This window comes from Ahaetulla prasina, chromosome 1 (assembly GCF_028640845.1).
Source record: "Ahaetulla prasina isolate Xishuangbanna chromosome 1, ASM2864084v1, whole genome shotgun sequence".
Taxonomy (NCBI): Eukaryota; Metazoa; Chordata; class Lepidosauria; order Squamata; family Colubridae; genus Ahaetulla; species Ahaetulla prasina.
Window position 1 is genome coordinate 117,938,903 of NC_080539.1, and position 19,739 is coordinate 117,958,641.

The 19,739-nt window shown below is 36.7% G+C and overlaps 1 protein-coding gene across 1 annotated transcript in view; it reads left to right on the top strand.

The window, feature by feature from the left end:
- Nucleotides 1-19,739, top strand: part of AK9 (adenylate kinase 9) — an 80,228-nt gene that overhangs the window by 5,830 nt on the left and 54,659 nt on the right. The window contains exons 3-15 of the mRNA XM_058175012.1: nucleotides 686-749; nucleotides 7,492-7,544; nucleotides 8,549-8,645; nucleotides 9,940-10,052; nucleotides 10,338-10,532; nucleotides 11,172-11,291; nucleotides 14,082-14,156; nucleotides 14,526-14,624; nucleotides 15,825-15,964; nucleotides 16,043-16,223; nucleotides 16,920-17,064; nucleotides 18,455-18,580; nucleotides 19,531-19,617. Coding sequence (XP_058030995.1) covers nucleotides 686-749; nucleotides 7,492-7,544; nucleotides 8,549-8,645; nucleotides 9,940-10,052; nucleotides 10,338-10,532; nucleotides 11,172-11,291; nucleotides 14,082-14,156; nucleotides 14,526-14,624; nucleotides 15,825-15,964; nucleotides 16,043-16,223; nucleotides 16,920-17,064; nucleotides 18,455-18,580; nucleotides 19,531-19,617 — 1,495 coding nt within the window. The remainder of the gene's footprint in view (nucleotides 1-685; nucleotides 750-7,491; nucleotides 7,545-8,548; nucleotides 8,646-9,939; nucleotides 10,053-10,337; nucleotides 10,533-11,171; nucleotides 11,292-14,081; nucleotides 14,157-14,525; nucleotides 14,625-15,824; nucleotides 15,965-16,042; nucleotides 16,224-16,919; nucleotides 17,065-18,454; nucleotides 18,581-19,530; nucleotides 19,618-19,739) is intronic.

Consider the following 19,739-nt stretch of genomic DNA (forward strand, 5'->3'; position numbering starts at 1 on the left):
TTCCAACTTGTTTTAATTACAGTTTTATTTTGGTTTATTTAATTTTATTTCATATTTTCATTAGCTTCTGGAAGTTAATACTTGCTCTTTATTGTGTGGTATTTCTTGTGTATGTTATATAATAAGCTGCTCCGAATCCTCAGAATTTAGCACTTTAATGAATATGATTAATTGATTAATTTAAAAAATCAGCAATAGGACCAAGCTCCTAATTTAGCTCTATCAATTTTGCTTTGTAAAATGGAATGGTTTGCTAATATATTAAGTATATTATATATTTAGTAGAAGCAAGCAAATGCATGATCATAGCCCTAGTTTTCTTTGTTTCTTTTTATCCCTAACATGAAACCTTACAAGCAGATACATTGCACAGAACATAGAATCACATTGATTTAACTACCAGAGGTAATGACTTAGAAGTGTCAAATATATCTTTGGTTTGAAAGGTAGCAAGGACAAGAAGACCATTTTTCATTAAAAAATTGGAAAAACAGAATATATTTCATACACAATTAGAGCCATATACAGGATTTCTGACATTTAATAATGTGGATGGAAATTCTAGTCACTCCTTATTCTAATAAATATTTCAGTTTTCATTGTTTCTTTCTAATTTATTACATTTGAAGCACTTCAATTCATTCTAGTTTTAATAATCCTTTTCTTTTTGTTTTCTCATTTTAAGGGTGTTGGAAAGAAAACATTAGCTAAAAAAATAGCCCAATTTTGGAAGTGCACTCTTGTAGATGGTAAATATAAATACTATTCATTTTACTGTATTTCATTCTATGCATGTTTGTATAATTTCTAACATTCCAGAAACCTATTTAATTTTTTTTTAAAGTCTGCAACATTTTCATGAACTAACATATAAATTCAGGAGAGTTTGACAATGTATATTCTTCTTCTATTGGAGAGATTTTGAATTTTTAGCAGATATCACTAGGAGTATTAACATATTTCTATAAAACTGAGGTGCAAAAAAAATGGGGAAATAGAATCTAATGCTTTGGAACTTGATTTCTGATGGTGAAATAAGATATTCTCCGCCATCCCTCTTCAAAAAACTTGTTTTAAAGATACTGATACCAAAGCTAACTTTTTTCTGCTCATTTATAGGTCGTATCAGTGACAACATAGACAATATCCATATTACACATAAAGTGTAATATAGTTAGAGAATTATTTAAAACAACAAGAAAACACTAGTCCACTCTATAAGGTTAATATTTGTACCATCAATCTCTACATTAAAACATTATAGTATTCTATCTATGATTTTTATGTGATTTAGCCTGTATCCTACTTTCCATATTCCAATGTTGTCTCACGTTCCATTATGGTCATACAAATATAACAGATACAAATTTAAGACCACCAGTTGCAATATACATTTTTTAAATGAACCTTAATGAAATCAGTAACAGTGACTTACGTGAGAATAAGAAAGGAAAAAATATTGTAATGACATGTAATTTTTTATTAAGGGGTTAATAAATTGCTTCTGGTAATCTCTGGACTAATCATAAATCATTATTGTATGAAAATAAAAAAAAATGAAAGTCGGATCAGAGTTCTTTTTAAAAAAAAAAAGTCCATATGGGACCAGTAGAAAGAGGACATAAAAAGTCCTCTATATATTTGTGCAACATAAAGATTCCCTTAGTCTTATGAAGGATATGCCTATAGAATTTATAGAAATTTTCCCAAGCTGCCTGAATTTCAGTAATAATCTGAAGATTTTCTTCAAGATATTTTACCAACAATTTATGACTAAAACATGCTTGAGTCCAGCCTTTCCCATTCCACTTAAACTTCCCATGCCATGATTAATTCACCTAGGGAGTATGGGATAACTGATTAGAGGGAAATATATATTCTCCATCAGGTACAGCTGTTAGAAATCTATTTTTGGTTTTTAAATTAAGTTCTCCTCAGGGATATTCTGGCCCACAGAGAGAGACCACCTTACCTTTGGGAGCAGTAGTTTTTACATTAAATTTGCAAGAGTGAATAAAGAATGTAGCACAGCAAGCTAGTGATTGGATTCTGGCTTGTTCCTTTAGGATTAATTTGGCATCAGCAGGTTTCTGAGTGAAAACCTAAAGCTAGGAGGCAGCATATAGCTGATTTTCCAGTTTGTTCCCAGAAGCATCATTTCTTTGAAGTACTATCATTAGAATATAATTACAGTGATTTCCAAAGAATCCTGCGGCAAGACTAAAATTTCTGAATTTTTAAAATTGCAATATAATTGTATTTAAGTTCTGAAAGGGAAATTGTCTATATGAGCCTGTTCTTCGTTACATGCTACTTTAAAATTAGAGCAGGCAACAATTAGAACAACGTGGGAGCCCTCTGGTGGCTTAAAGCTACAGGCTTGCTTTGACTGCACTGATTGGAATATTTTTGAAGATACCTCTGCAGATCTGGATGAATTCACAGATACTGTAACATCATATGTCATCTTCTGTGAAGACCTATGTGTAACCACCAGGATCTTGCGAATATACAGTAACAACAAACCTTGGTTCACAGCTAAACTTAAGCAGCTACATCGTTCCAAAGAGGAAGCCTACAGAAAAGGTGATAAAATGCTGTACAATCAGGCTAGAAATGTATTAACAAGGGAGATCACAGCAGCAAAAGGAAGCTACTCTGAAAAGCTAAAGAATTAGTTCTCAACAAATGAACCAGCAAACATGTGGAAAACTCTTAAAAATATCACCGGCTATGGCAAACCTCCTTCCCAGGCTGAAGGTAATCAACAACTGGCAGATGACCTGAATGAGTTTTACTGCAGGTTTGAAAGGAAACTACAGCCACCTATCTCCACAACCCCCATCTCAGACACACCAACAACAGCCAAGCCTCCTACAACGGACTCCATCTCATTGGGTTCACAACCCCTAGTGATCACAGAAAAGGAAGTGCAAGACCTATTTCACAGACAAAAGCCAGGAAAAGCTCCAGGCCCAGACAAGAAACTCCTTCTTGCTTAAAAGTCTGTGCTGACCAATTGTCCCCCATAATCACCCGAATCTTCAATAAATCGCTAGAGATGTGCTATGTTCCTTCTTGCTTCAAATGCTCTACTGTCATCTCAGTGCCAAAGAAGCCCACCATCAAGGAACTGAATGACTACAGACCAGTTGCTCTAACATCTGTAGTCATGAATTTCAAAGGCTAGTGCTGTCCCATTTGAAAACCATTACGGATCTGCTGTTAGACCCCTTGAAATTTGCATACCGAGCAAATAGATCAACAGATAATGCTGTTAATATGGCTCTGCACTACATCGTACAACATCTTGAATCTCCAAAGACCTATGCAAAGGTCCTCTTTGTAGACTTTAGTTCAGCATTCAATACCATCTTTCCAGACACACTTCTAATTAAGCTAAACCAGCTACAGGTACCTGAACACACTTGTAAATGGATCATAAGCTTCCTAACAAACAGGAACAGCAGGTGAAGCTAAGCAGAATCACATCAGATACTTGTACAATTAGCACAGGGACACCCCCCCCCCCAGGCTGTGTGCTCTCCCCACTTCTCTCTGCATTCAGGGGTGAAATCTAAAAATTTTCTCTACCGGTTCTGTGGGCGTGGCTTAATTGGTGAGTGTGGCTTGGTGGTCAGGTGACTGAATGGGCATGGTCAATAATAATAAATAATAAAAATAATAAAGTATACAAAACTTGGGAGGCACCAGTCTACCTTCTTTAAAAATAGAGGCTTCAGTCTACCAATTGCGTTTTACTGAGAGGCACCCATCTACCTTCTTTAAAAATAGAGGCCCCGGTCTACCAATTGCCTTTTACTGAGGCACCAGTCTACCTTCTTTAAAAATAGAGGCTCCGGTCTATCAGTTGCATTTTACTGAGAGGCACCAGTCTACCAAATGCCTTTTTTTGGCAGGCACCGGTCTACCTTCTTTAAAAATAGAGTCTACCAGCTGCCTACAGTGCTGATCAGCTGTGGTGCAGCCCTTTGAAGTGCCGCGGCAGTCATTTAAGGCCGTTTGCAGCTATATCACCACCGAGCACTTCAGGGACAAAGAAGAGGAACAGCAAGGCGTGGGCAGTGGGGGGGCAGGGATTTTTGCTACCGATTCTCCAAACTACCTGTTCCCATCGCTAACGGATCGCGCAATCCGGTCCGAACTGGGAGCATTTCACCCCTGCAATGACTGCATCTCTAACGATCCATCTGTTAAACTACTGAAGTTTGCAGTTGACACAACAGTGATTGGCCTCATTCGAGACAATGATGAATCTGCATACAGACAGGAGGTTGAACAACTAGTCTCGTGGTGCGACCGGAACAATCTGGAACTAAACACACTCAGAACTGTAGAAATGGTGGTAGACTTTAGGAGCAACCCTTCCATACTTCCACCTCTTACAATACTAAACAACACAGTATCAACAGTAAAGACCTTCAAATTTCTAGGTTCTACCATATTGCAAAATCTAAAATGGACACCTAATATCAAAAACATCATCAAAAAAGGACAACAAAGAATGTTCTTTCTGCGCCAACTCAGAAAGCTCAAACTGCCCAAGGAGCTGCTGATACAGTTCTACAGAGGAATTATTGAGTCTGTCATTTGCACCTCTATTACTGACTGGTTTGGTTCTGCAACCCAACAAGACAGACACAGACTTCAGAGGATAATTAGAACTGCAGGGGGGAAAAAAGCTACCAACCTGCCTTCCATTGAGGACCTGTATAGTGCATGAGTCAAAAAGAGGGCTGTGAAAATATTTACAGACCCCTCACATCCTGGACATAAACTGTTTTAACTCCTACTCTCAAAATGATGCTATAGATTACTGCACACCAGAACAACTAGACACAAGTTTTTCCCCGAACGCCATAACTCTGCTAAACAAATAATTCCCTCAACACTGTCAAACTAGTTACTAAGTCCGCATTATTATTAATCTTCTCATTGTCCCATCACCCATCTCCTTCCACTTATGACTGTAACTGTGTTGCTTGTATCCTTACGATTTATATTGATATTGTTTCCTGATTGCTTATTTGTACCCTGTGACTATCATTGTGTTGTATCATTAAGTGTTAAATTTGTACCCTATGACTATCATTAAGTGTTGTAAGTTGTTGTACCTTGATGAAGGTATCTTTTCTTTTATGTACACTGAGAGCATATGCACCAAAACAAATTCCTTGTGTGTCCAATCACACTTGGCCAATAAAAAATTCTATTCTGTTCTGTTCTGTTCTGTTCTATTCTATTCCTGAGTCCTTCGGGAGATAGGGCGGTATATAAATTTGAATAAATAAATAAATAAATAAATAAATATTCTATTCTATTCTCTTCTAAAAGTGTCTTATTTTGTGGAAATCATGGTCAACTACTAGATTATGAAGCACACAGAACTATAATTAGACTTTTTTATTTAAATAGGAGTTTTAATGGCAATGATAATTATCAATCCATGGTGGGTACTCTGGAGATCTAGAATTGGCTTTAGAGAAAAAGATATTGATTCCTTCTTCTCCAAAGCTGTAATAGTTGAAGTGAAAAAAGAAATTGACTTATGACTGTTTTTCACACTTAAGACCATTGTAGCATCCCCATAGTGACATGATAAAAATTCAGACTTTTGGCAACTGATTCATATTTATGACAGTTGCAATTTTCCAAGGTCATGTGATCACCTTTTACAACCTTCTGAGAAGCAAAGTCAACAGGGAAGCAAGATTTGCTTAACAACCATGTTACTAACTTAACAACTGCGGTGATTTCACATAACTGTGGCAAGAAAGGACAAAATTCACTTAACAACTGTCTTGCATAGCAAGAGAAATTTTGGGCTCAATTGTGGTAATAAGTCCAGGACAATCTGTACTATACATGCAGTTGTGCTGGAGTCATTATAAAGAACAATAGTAGTGTATTAGTAATTTGGAAACACATTTTGATTCTTGGCCAATTAATGTGCATTTAAAGCATATCTCCAAACTCTGCTTAACAGGGATCAAAATTTAAAATATAAACAGTAAAAAAGCAAACAAAGCCCATTCTTCCAAAAAATTTTTTACAAAATTTCAGAGACTGAAAAAAGCATCAGAAATGAAGCTTCAGAAAAGAAGCCCCCAAACAGAGCTTCAGAAAAAAAGCCTCCAAAGCTTCAGAGACTTCAGAGGCAGAAAAAAGTTTTTTTCTGAAACAGTTTCAGAAGTTTCAGAGGCAGAAAAAAAAGCAAAAAAAAAAAAAAAGGCACAGAGCTCGCAACCGAGGAACTTGTTGCTAAAATTCACCTCTAGAAACAGCTGATTGGGGATATTCTAGGAGGCCAATTCACCTGCCAATCAGCTTTTTTCTTATTTTCCTCCCCAAAAACTAAGGTCTTATACTCCGGTGCATTTTATACTCTGAAAAATACAGTACTTTTGCTTTCACATGGAAATCACTTTTGAATTTTGTGCTTGATATGGAAAAGAATGTAGCTTTGATTTTGGGTTTTATAAATTAGATTGATAGATCTTTATAGAAATGACTTGTTCATATTATTATGAAAAAACAAAAAGCTGTGATTTGTTGCTAATACCTTATTCTACTGCAGCAGAGAGAGTCGGAAGTCAATGCTTCTTTTTCTTTTCCCTACCTTTCCTCACTTCCCTTTCCCCTTTCCCCTCCCTCCTCACTGTTCTTTTATTTACTTTTGTATTTTGTAAAACTGTATAACTTAATGTTTACAGTTAAAAAAGAATTACAATAGCAAGAGAGGTGGTGGATGAAATAAACAAATCTGTTTTTTATCTTTCTTTCCTATGAAGAATTATTGAAGACAAATTTTTGTTTACTTATTTTGCATATCCTGTAAATGCACATTGTGATCTGTTTGATTTGATGCTAGCATGATCTGTTTATGTTTCACTTTGTGCAAAGTTATTTTATTTTGTATACCGCTTAACATTACAAGCGAACTTAGTATTATGGTTTCTTTTACAAAGTGTTTTAATATTATCTCAACTATTGTCACATGCCCGGCAGACTAGTTGTACGTGTGCATCCAACTCACTGAGTCATGCATTGTGCAACTTCTCTAGACATTTCAGGATATTTAGAAGTAACATTAAGTGTCTTGTGTCATTTTCAAGGGAAAATTTGGCTACAGCACAGAAAGATAAATGTTCCTTAAAGAATTAACAGGAGATCAGATGTTACCTAACTAGAGCAACATAAAATATGGCCACTTCATGGTTTCTTCACTTATTATCTGTATTGTATTTATTATCTCTTTGTAGAGAGAGATATACAAGAAACCATAATTGCAGATGAATTTTTTTTGGAAAAGGAATGCATGAACTTCAGTATTAAAAATGTCGTTTTGAATTGCCATTTAAAGTTATTTAAATTCTGTTTTGCATTATACAGTACTGCATATATACTGTACATGCACATAGCACCATCTCAAGAATTTTCAATTTTTTTCTATGTGATATATCCTTTTAGCTTTTGAACTTATAAATGAAAATGTAACAGCCGAAACAGAATATGGACTGAAGGTAAAGCCTGTACTTATTTATTTACCTGGATTTTGAGGTATATTTTTGTATTTTATTCCTTAGTGAATTTATTATTCTTTCAATGGGCACTATTAGTTAAAGCCCACTTCAGCTCACAAGTTTAAATTATTGGAATTTGATTGAATTTGAACTATGGGAAATGTGCTCAATGGTAGAGCACATGTTTTGCATATAGGTTCATTTTTTGACAACTCCAATGTAAGACAGCGCAGCAGATAATATAGAGTAAAAGAATTTATCCTTAAGGAGGTGCTATAAAAAAATAGAAAGAAGGGGAGAGAGAGAGAGAGAGAGAGTGTGTGTTCTGTCCCCCTTGCCTTAGTCCGAGTGATGGCTTAATTAGCTGGCACTATCAGCTCTGGCAGCAAACTAGAGAGCATCTGCCAAGTGTCTCTATTATCTCCCTTGATGCCAATGAGTCAACGAACAGTACTTCAGCTCTAGTTAAGCAGTTGATTTGCCTGCTACGAAGAGGCATAGCAGCCCTTGCTGCTTTTATATCCTGTGGGGTGTGGCTCCATGACTCAGCACTTCCTAGGCCTGCCCCACCCCTGCTTCTGTTGTTCCCGTCTCTCCTGCCTACGAAACCTAGGGTCCAGCCAGGCCTGATTGCCATCAGCTGGGTTTGGAGGCATGGCCTGGGGGAGGGAAAGAATCAGGGGACGGAGGCCTCGTTATGTCCTCCACCTGGCCTGCCTCTGGCTCCTGGAGCTGAGCCAGGGAAGCTGGTGCTACCGAGGTAAGTCCTGATGGCCCTTCCCCCTCACTTTCCAAGTTACTTTCTGGCAGGGGGCCCGGCTCGGGGGATGTAGACACAACAGAGAGATTTGTGGGACTTGTAATCCAAAACATAAAAGAAGCAATATTGAGAGCTTCTGGAGAATTGTTTTTGATATAGTGTAAGGCAGCTTTGCAAAGTAATTATATACCCCCCTATTATATATTCTGAATGCAATTCAATATCTTACATTGTTCTCCCTAAGTGTAAGGACCTGCTTTACCAAGGTCAAAATGTTCCTGAAGAGTTGGTGATAAAGATGCTTATGATCAAGCTGGACTCACCAGAGATTAATCACTTCGGTATGGGTTGCTGCATCTTCTTTTTTCCACTATCTATTAAGTAAGCTCATCATAATCCTAGAAATATATACCTCTGACTTATTGATTTGTCTGTCTGTTTCATGGATTGTATGGGATTTAGAAAGCCAGTTTGGTGTAGTGGCATTAGGCTACGAACCAGGAGCCGCTCAGTTCTGATGCTGCCTTGGACACAAAGTCATCTGGATGACCTTGGGCCAGTTTCTTTATTTCTGTTCGCCCTAGAAAGGAGGTAATTGCTAGCCACTTCTGAAAAATCTTGCCAAGACAACTTCAGGGACTTATCCAGTCTCCCAAAAATTGGACAAATTTTAACAGAAGAAATAAAAAGAGGCAATATCATGTATGGTTAAGGCATCAGGCTAGAATCCAGGAAACCTGAAGTTCTAATCTCACTTTAGGCATGAAGCCTGCTGGATGACCTTGGGCCAGTCACTTTCTCTCAACTCTAGGAAGGAGAAAATAGCAAACCACTTCTGAAAAAACTTGCCAAGTAAATAGCAGGAACTTGTCCAGGCAGTCTCGGAGAATTGCAAATGATTGAACTGGGGGGTGGGGGGGTGAGGGAGGCAGAGGGATTTAGAGGCCATCCAATTCCCACACAAGTCTGGGTGGCTCTGTAAGGCAGTGGGGGTTATATTTTTGTGTTAGCTACAGTATTTGATAATTTTGAGCATACATATTACACAAAAGAAAACACCCTGGTAAAAATGAGATTAGTGAAGAAAGTGGAAGTTTTTAAAGTTGTAGACGAAAAGTGTAGATTCTCCGGTTTACAGGAGACAGTTGCTCTTTCAAAATTGGAATCCTCTCCAGACCTCTCCTCTTCCTTTAGGAAGGAAAATAAGAAGTGTAGTAAAGCATATATGGAGACCAGAGGAGAGAGTGTACTTTCATTCCTATTTCAAGGAGCCGGTAGGTGCAGGCTGATTCTACTGTCCCAGTTTATCAGATGGGCTTCCAGTAGCATAGCCATTGAAATACTGTACATCAAATCTGACACACCTTGAAACTTGGTTTGGACTGGAAGACCTCCAAGGTCCCTCCAACTTTGTTATTCTGTTATTTTGATCTAAGGGGGAAACACTGTTTTCATACATAAAGCTATTGGTTGGTTGAAGACAAAATGAGGACACAGCAGTATAAAATGTTTCCAGGAATTGGTTGTACAGTGGTTAGATACAAATGAAGAAAGACCCATAGTCATCCCATAATTACTGTAAAATAAATGTTCTTTAAGTACTGTATAAAAATATTTGCATTTCCCCCTTTGCAGGTTATGTTCTCTGTGATTTCCCTTCTCTTTCTGAGGATTTCATGTCTATACCAGAACAAATAGATGTGATTAAAAATTTAAAATTGAAACCAGATTTCCTGATCAATATAAAGGTAATCCGCGTTTGAAAGTTCTTAGTAAATCTTCCATTTATTTTATATCTGTGTTTCATACCTTTACAGATTATGCTTCGTAAAGCCATCCTTGTCTCCTTTAAACCCACTGTCATAAAAGTAGAAGTTGCCAACTGTCTTTTATTAGTTTTAAAAGAAACTCTACCAGCACATTAGCAATAAAAGCTCTCCTTCTAAGATCTTAGAAAGAAGAGTTACAAAGTTACTGTATCTTATTGGATTTGGAACAACTTCCATTTCATAATAATCTGTTTTCTCCACTAGTGTCCTAACAATGACTTGTGCCAAAGAATCACTGGTCAAAGACAGCAGCCTGACACGGGACATATATTTAAAAGAGATGATTGGGATCCTGATATTATTGAAAAGCGTAAGAAAAAGAAGAAAGAATTACGTAAAAGTGAAGAAGAAGATGAGGAAGCAGAAGCAGAAGAAGAAGAGGAAGAGGAGTCAAATGAGGTAGCTTTCCCATATTTTCTAAAAAGCCAATTATTTGTTTCAAATAAAAGAAAAGCTTGGATCATTCATAAACACATTGTTTAATATTTGTTAAACAATGCAAAATTCTTCTTTAATAAAGTTAATCAAATTAAGCTGTACACCAGTTATATGTAATATCCTAATTCTACATGCTGCATTTTTTGGGGGGAAAGCCATTGTCATTTGTAACCATATGAAAGCTATATGTCTTTAATTAACAGTATTACTGACCCTTTATATTTATCAATTTATATATATATCTCCATCCCCATCCATCTATCTATTCTATCTACAGTATCTCAGAATTCCTCAACAGGACTCCAGCAGGAAAACACATTTTTTTTAAAAAAAGCTTACAAAATCACTTCAGTTTTAGTAACTGGAATTGCAGATTTGTTTAGGAATAAAGTTTTATCAAAGGTTCATTTCAGCCCGTAACTAAGCCAGCCGCAATTTCATTTTAAACAGTTGAAAATTGTTTTCAGCTAATTAATTTTGTTCTGCATACAGCTAATGTTTATCATTGCTGATTTTATACATTCAGAGTGGGAGGTAGAACCAAGCTTTTTATATGTATTTACTTTATTTTAAAACAGGATTTTTTTCTCTTTCACCTAGGCTGATCAAATTATGTTGACAGAAATTTTGCCAACTTTAGTGCAAAGGCCAGAAGATTTTATGGAAAATGCACAAAAGAGAATTGAACTCTATAAAGATATTATGCTGCGTCCCCTAGAGGTAAGATAAGGATAATACCTTTTACACTTCTTAGCCATAACACCCAGAAGTAAGAAAAGAAGGAAAGAAAAATTCCAGATATCAATGTTATAACTTTTGTTATTGTTAATAAGCTTAGATAACTGTCTCATGAATCCATGAGCTATATTATATTGATAGCACAAATGCTCATCTTTAACACATTGTACTATGATTATTATTATGAGCCATGAACTTTTAAGATCTAATTTTACATATTACAGCAAGGCATGATTTGACTAATAAATAGTTCATTGAATAAAACACAGTTGGCTGAATTTATAAGGTACTTTAAGCATGGAATATATGTATTTATTACATTTATATTCAGCCCACCTCACTATCCAAAGTGACTTGGTGATTGTGGCCCAATCTAATATCTTGCGTAGCTTCTTTTCCAAAAACACTACACTACTAACCAGAGCATATAAAACATTTGCTAGACCAATTCTAGAATACAGCTCACCTGTTTGGAACCCTCACCATATCTCTGACATCAATACAATTGAACGTGTCCAGAAATATTTTACAAGAAGAGTTCTCCATTCCTCTGTAAACAACAAAATCCCACTAGACTTGAAATCCTGGGCTTGGAAAACTTGAAACTCCGTCGCCTTCGACAAGACCTAAGTTTAACTCATAGAATCATCTATTGTAATGTCCTTCCTGTCAAAGACTACTTCAGCTTTAATTGCAATAATACAAGAGCAACCAATAGATTTAAACTTAATGTCAACCGCTTTAATCTAGATTGCAGAAAATATGACTTCTGTAACAGAATCATCAGTGCTTGGAATACTTTACCTGACTCTGTGGTCTCTTCTCATAATCCTAAAAGCTTTAACCAAAAACTTTCTACTATTGACCTCACCCCATTCCTAAGAGGACCATAAGGGCGTGCATAAGCGCACAAACGTGCCTACCGTTCCTGTCCTATTGTTTTTTCTTTTCTTCTTCATATATATATATATATATATATATATATATATATATATATATATATATATATATATATATATATATATATGCTTATACCTTTATATACTATATAACCTTTCTGTATGATAGTTACATATATTGTTGTGACAAAATAAATAAATAAATAAATAAATAATATTTTTAGAGGCGTTAAGACCAACCTGGGTGAGATAGTATTGCAGACTGAATAGGACTGTATTATGTATGTAAATATTGTAAACAATATTTACTCTTTTGGGAAGATTAAAGTGTGGTTTCATCAAAGTAGCAGGAAACAACATTACAGATGTTCAATCTTGATTAGAGGAGTGTTTGAAACAGCAAAGTTGGAGCAAGGGCAGAAGACCATACTAAATCATATAATGTGACATAGAGCCCAAAAGCCAGGTCCACAAATTGTTTTCTCCTCTACACTTTCTATTCTTTTTATTCTTTTATTTTTTATTTTGCATTAGGTTTTTATCTTTGTAATCTCAATTTTCAGTGATACTACTGGTACTGTATTAAAAAAAAGATCCGCCCCCCGCCCCCCGATACTGCTATATAGAGGACACGGATCCTTATTTAGGCATCTGCTTTTTAAAAACAAAAAGGAAGATAAAAATAATAATGGTTTCATCTAGTCTGTAGAATTAGTACTATGGGAACCAAAATATAAAATATTTAAAAAATCAATTATATTCTAAAATGCCTTGAATCTCTTTCCTAAATTTGGGAAGGAATCTCCTTTTTTCTTCATATGTCCATGTGCATTTATCAAAAAATAGGAAGGCACGAATAGTGGTTCTGTGCTGGAGGCTTGTGTTTGCAGCCATACTGTAGAGCTGTTGCTTGCCGAGCCATTGCATTTGGTTCTAGAGCAGTCTTGCTTGCCACATGGACTGGTTGTTGAATGGATACATAATGTCGTGTCCCACTCCTCCTCTGACGGCTGGGTCGGGGAAATCTGTATCAAGCGTGGCCACAAAGCCTCTGCAGCTTTGCCAAAGTTCTGTCAGAGTTCTCAGGGCAGGCAGGAGTCCAAGGTGTGACTTCAGCAATCCAAATTAGACTTTGCCTGACTCAAAGAATGCCAGAAAGCAGATCTTTTATATAGGCCATGGGGTATGGCTCCATGACTCAGCACTTATCCAGGCCTGCCCCTCCCTTCCTTTTGCTGACGTCGCCTCTCCATTCTCCGGAAGCGTGGATCCGTCCACCCTCCAGCTGCCGGCCATTCCAGCTCGTGACTGGCTTCTTGCTCCTCATGCTCACATGCTGTGGGGGAGGGGTTTATTTGCTCAGTCTGTCCAGGCATGGTGCCAGGACTGGGGGCTGGAGGCATGCCAGGCCGTTCGTCTGCACTATCAGTCCCTGGCTGAGATAACAGGAGATGAGAGGGGCCCGGCTGCGGAGAGTGGGGCGGGCGAGGCACAACACGTAAGTTCAATATTGTCCTCAGTCAAGAAATACAATATGGACAATGTGAATAAGGTAGAATATGGCTCCTCTGCCAGCCCGACATCACTTCTTTGACAAATTCTAAACTGTGTTCACTCGTAAATACAATTGAACTTATGCAATTCTGGCCTGTGGATTGCATTAAGTTCAATTGTACTTATGAGTGAAGTGTTTGTCCTCACATTCTTTGCCAAGTAAATATTAGTTACAATAATATTAGATATTAAGAAAAAGGTATGTCAGAAAAATAGCACAGATTTTTCCCCAGATATGTCAGTGCAATCATCTGAAGCCATGGGATCCAACTCAAATCCAATTTATATATTCAGTCATATTTCTGTTTTAAAATTTCAGGAATTAATGGCTGAGCAGGACTCTCAGTATCTTTTCGAATTGGATGGAAACAAGAATGCAGATGAACTTTTTAAAGTAAGTAAGGAACACACCACTGATTTTCAATGCCAATTATACCACCCTATTCCAGTTTCAACCCTGCCTCCTTTAAGGCAACAGGGTTTCTACAACTTGGCAATGAGTTCTCTGTCTCTATCCTATATGTACAAGACAGTTCAATAAGTTGATAATACTAGTATTATTATGCTATTAATGTATCTATTAATAACCTTTCAGAAATTGCAGAGAACTACATTTCCCACCTGCTATCTTTTATTGATCAAGTTGTTTATTTAAAGAAAATGTACTGAAGTACTCTTTCAAACTGGTTTTATATTTCAAAACCAAGTACCCAATATTAACCAAATATATTTTATGCACAAACTGTTATGTGGTTTTGCTCAGTCAGTAATAACCCGCCTTGAATCCATGGGCCAACGGTATGGAGCTCTTATAACCAAGCTTCAGAGTGCAGACGAAGAAATGTTAGATGGTCTGGAAAATGTAAGTGTGACATTTGTATGTGTTCCTATTGGTTGCCAGTAGAAATAGCATACAATCATATTAACAAGAGTGTTGCTATAAATGCTGAGAATATATTTTTCTTACTCATAGCAGATTAAAGCATATGGCACAACTTCAAAGAATGCCCTAAATACAAACAACAGTTTAGAATAGAATAGAATAGAATAGAATGGAATGGAATGGAATGGAATGGAATGGAATGGAATGGAATGGAATGGAATGGAATGGAATGGAATGGAATGGAACCAAGTGTGATTGGACACACAAGGAATTTGTCTTGCTCTCAGTGTCCATAAAAGAAAAGATACCTTCATCAAGATACAACATAACACTTAATGATAGTCATAGGATACAAATTTAACACTTAATGATACAACACTTAATGATAGTCATAGGGTACAAATAAGCAATCAGGAAACAATATAAATTGTAAGGATACAAGCAATAAAGTTACAGTCATACTGTAAGTATATTAGGATTTCTCATTCCTCTATTGTTATTGTTTATGGTGTGCTATTTGTTTTTATATTATTTTATCCTGCCTTTATTATTTTTTTTAAAATCAGGCAGTGAACATGTCTAATACTCTCTCCTCATATTTTCCCCACAAGAGTAATCCTATGAGATGGGTTGGGCTGAGAGGGAGGGACTGGCCCAGACACCCAGCTGGCTTTCATTTCTAAGGTAGAAGGACTCATGGTCTCCCGGCTTCTAGGCTACTGCCTTAACCATTATACCAAACTAGCTATATAAGTAAAATATTCCCACATTTCATTTTTAAGAAAAATCCTAAAAATATCATGCTATCTTCTTATAAGAGCTTATGTATAAACCTTTTGTATCATCACTGAGCCGTGGGGGCGCAGTGGTTAGAATGCAGTACAGCAGGCTACTTCTGCTGACTGCTGGCTGCCTGCAGTTTGGCAGTTCAATTCTAACCGACTCAAGGTTGACTCAGCCTTCTATCCTTCTGAGGTCAGTAAAATGAAGGCCCAGATTGTTGGGGGCAATATGCTGACTCTGTAAACTGCTTAGAGAGGGCTTTTATTTTAACCTTCAGCAGCCTGGTTAAAATTAGTGACATAATGTTTGAAAATATAGGATGGTAAAATACCCGTCACTTTTCAGTACAATATGTTTTTAAAGGGCTTCCATTGTTTTCTTTATTTTGGCCCTCAGGGTGAACTTTTTCGGGTGCTTGCGTCCTATAAACTTGTAGGGCCTAGACATCGATGGCGTCGCAGCAAATGGGGCCGAGCATGTCCTGTGGCTTTAAAAGATGGTGACATTATCATGGGAACTGCAGACAATACTGTTAGGTAAGTAGAACTTTGTTATCTTTAATGCAAAATCCATTTTTCTAAGGCTATAGTTCTGTATTTTTGCTTTCTTTGTAGCTTCTTAGGTAAGATGTACCTGCTTTCTACAGAAGAAGCGTTGAAACAATTCATGCTGAACCCTCGTTCCTACCTGCTTCCACCAATGCCACTTCCACCTTGTAAAGTACTGATACTGGGCCCTCCGTTATCTGGGAAAACAACTCTGTGTGAGTTGCTTGCAAACCATTATCAGGGAAAGGTGGGTATAAATTCACTTTAGTATCAAAATCTCAAAATGCCTGTTTATAGACGATCTTATTTAAATAGAAGACTCTTAAACACAATGACTTTGACAATCAAGAGCTTAATACAGAACCACAAAGAATATACATATCAGTGAAACTGGGAATTGTATTCCTAATTTTTCTGGGAGACCAATTATTAAAGTCCAGGTAAATTTTCCTTGGATTATTTTGTCACCTGATTCTGTTGAGCCCTATAAATGGCAATTAAAAGTTTCTTGCTTTAAAAGTGGCACCAGACAAAAGCAAGAGTGCGGAAAGATTTTAGAAAATCTTTAATTTATTTATCTTTGTATTGGGTTTCTATATCACCTCTTCTCTAGTGATGAAGGAACTTTACATGAGTATCTGTTTCATACTATTTATTTACTAATTTTTTATACCACCCATTCCCCCTACAAGGGGACTCTGGGAATGTGTGCACACAAAATTAAGTATACAGGGGGAAAATGACATTCTATAACGTTTTCATATTCAAAGATAACAAGGTTAATCTTTTTTAATAAAATATTCATTTTCACTATAAAATTTGGAAAATGAAACAAGGAGGGCGACAGTATTAGGGCTAGGGCTGTTGAAGAAAGACACTAGACAAACTAGCAGTGTATCTGCCTGGTCCTCCCTAAGATGCCATGTTCAATGATTTTCTGTAGGTTCTTGACATGGAAGCTCTTCTGAAAATACATTATGAACAAGCAAAACTAGAACTCATTGAGCAGACTCGAGCTGAAGCAATCATGGTAGGCATTGCCAGAGTGAAAGAGAAAATGGAAATAGAGCAGCAACTGAAGGAACAAGGTGAGATGGTTCCATGTCAAAGCTAAGAGGCTCAGTTGTTCAGATATAAAGTTGTTTCAATTCAGAAATTATATAAGAATGTTTCTGCAAGGACTTGCTGGATGAAAGAACGAACATTGCAATGATTGACTGCAAGCAGTGAATTGCTATTTAAAATGAGAAGAATGAAGTCATATTTTTTTCTCTTCTCCATTGGGATGTGACTTTTTTTAACATTTAAATATTTTCTTGGTAAGGTAAAATAATGAAGATATGAGGAAGTACAACCAAAATTATAACATTATCTAAAATTATCAAAACAAATATGCAAAATATAGTACTTATTGTCATGTGGAGAAAGAGATATATCCATAAAATACTAATGTAAAACTAGCTCCATCCTTCAATATATTATTATTATCAGCCACAGACGCCACCTGTTAACTCTTATCAGTGTTAATACAGTATGTTATTTCAGTACAAAATATTTACTGAATATTTTTGAGGAAACTATATTTTTGAGCTGGTTATTTATTCTGGTTTTATATTTAAATCTTATTTATCATTTTTATATACAGACTACCAGGAGTTTCTCTGGGGCTTGGCTGTCTAAAAATCTATCCATCCAACCAACCAACCATATGTTTTTATTGCCAAACAACTTCTAGCTCAGTTTTTCTGCCAACAGTTTTTACTCTGTTAGAACATGTTTGAATCTAAGGGCAGATAGGGAGGAGGGGGATGGTTTCGCATGAGTGGTGGGTGAGCTCACGTGTGCACAGCTCCATTTACTTGAGCAGCAGGCATGTGCATCCGCCGCTTGCAATGGAGCTGCACACACATGTTTGCCTGCTGCATGCACAAGTGGAGTTACATGCACCTGTGTGCTCACCTGCCATTTCCGCAGCCCAGTTCTAAATGAGCTGCAGCCCGGTAGTAGGCCACAGCCCAGCGGTTGGGGACCCCTGCTCTCTTATATTCTCTTCTGTTGGAACCAAACATAATCTTCACTAAACTTCTTCTAGAGGAAAGATTGAACAGCAATCTTGTAAGGCTAGGGTGGCAGGTTTATACACTTCATAAATCGATTAAACCAGGGACGTTGCCACATGGGGTTTGTAGCACTTCCAAATCGTGAACGTTTCCTTTCCATTATTTGTGTTCGGCAGCTAAAACAACTGCAATCTCAACTAGCAAAAAAAATAAATCAATCAAAAAGTGTCTGTTAGCATGGAGGTAGGGAAGACAAGTTTATTATGCAGATGCAGATTACAAGTACCTTATCAATTAACAAATGTAATTTGTTAAATGCCCATTGTGTTTATTAAGACCTTCTGAAATTGTTTGAAATCTTTCTTTAGTTTAATAGAAGAAGTACTTCACGTTAATTATGTTATTATTTTTTTTATAGCTGAACTATATGCCCGAGAGTTCGGGGAAGGGGAAGGGGAAAATGAGGAAGAGGAGGAGGACATTCCCACAGAGGAAAAAAGTTCAATAGTTCCCAGTGCTGCCTCAACAATGACTAGCCCAAAAGGTAATATAAGGATTTGGTTTTTCATACATTCTATAGAAGAATAGGATATACCCACAGAGCTCTCCCTACAGAGTGAAGCAAGCCCCATCCTTGGTATCCAGTTGTTTAGGTTGTCAGAAGACTTGTGATACATTTTGTTTTGATATGGATATAAACCTGGCATTATTTCTCCGTTGCTGTAATGTGATAAAAGGAGGTGGGGGGGTGAGTATTTTAATACAGAAACATTATTTGTACATGTAGTGGATTTTCTACACTCTATATGGTCCCAGTCCTGAAGCTGAGATTTTACCGTCCTATAATGAATTACAATTAGAAATGATCTAATTGACCATAATTTACTGCTACATAAAGTAACAACTAACTTCAGACTTTTCACAGACATTCTCCCTTCCTTTATTTTATGAAAATAAGGTGAAAAATGGAAGCTTTTGTTTCCACTTTTACTCCTGCCACAAATTCCCTGTGATGCTAGAGGCCAGAGAGTTATTTATTTATTATGTCATCCAAGTCCTGAAACTATGATTTATAGTTAGTTTGTTCTCATTTAATTGAAATTTAAATAAACTACAGGTAAAGTGGTTTTTCACTTGGCCAGTCTTTTCCTCTAGTATATGAAGGAAGAAAGGAAAAATATATGTCCTGCAGTAACGATTACTAAGCTTTGCTCCTGCATACCAAATTTTAAAGATCCATCAGTGTGGTTTTTAATTACACCAGGATAATCAAATAGAGCTTTAACCTGCTTTTACACCATTTAGATTCTTGGCATAAGCGTTCCTAACTGTGTTGGTGTCAATCCCAATAAATTCTTTTCAGTGGCAGGTCTAAACAAAATCAAAGCAACCACGTTCTGATTTAGAGTACTATGTGAACCAACCATGTGAGACTACAGAAAAATGTTGTCTGTATAACTCAATGTATTTTATTTCTCTTAATACCTGATTTAGAGGACAGTATCATGAAACAAGAGAGCGTAATAAAAGAAGAAGATGAGACTGAAGAAATGTCTTCATCCCTGTCTGCAGAACAAATAGGTATTACGGATAGAATATGGAAATAAGGTAGAGATAATGATGATTATGGGAACAAAAGCATACATTAAGTCATGAAACAACGTAAAATGTAAGAAAAATGCTCAGATGGACTCTGCCCTAAT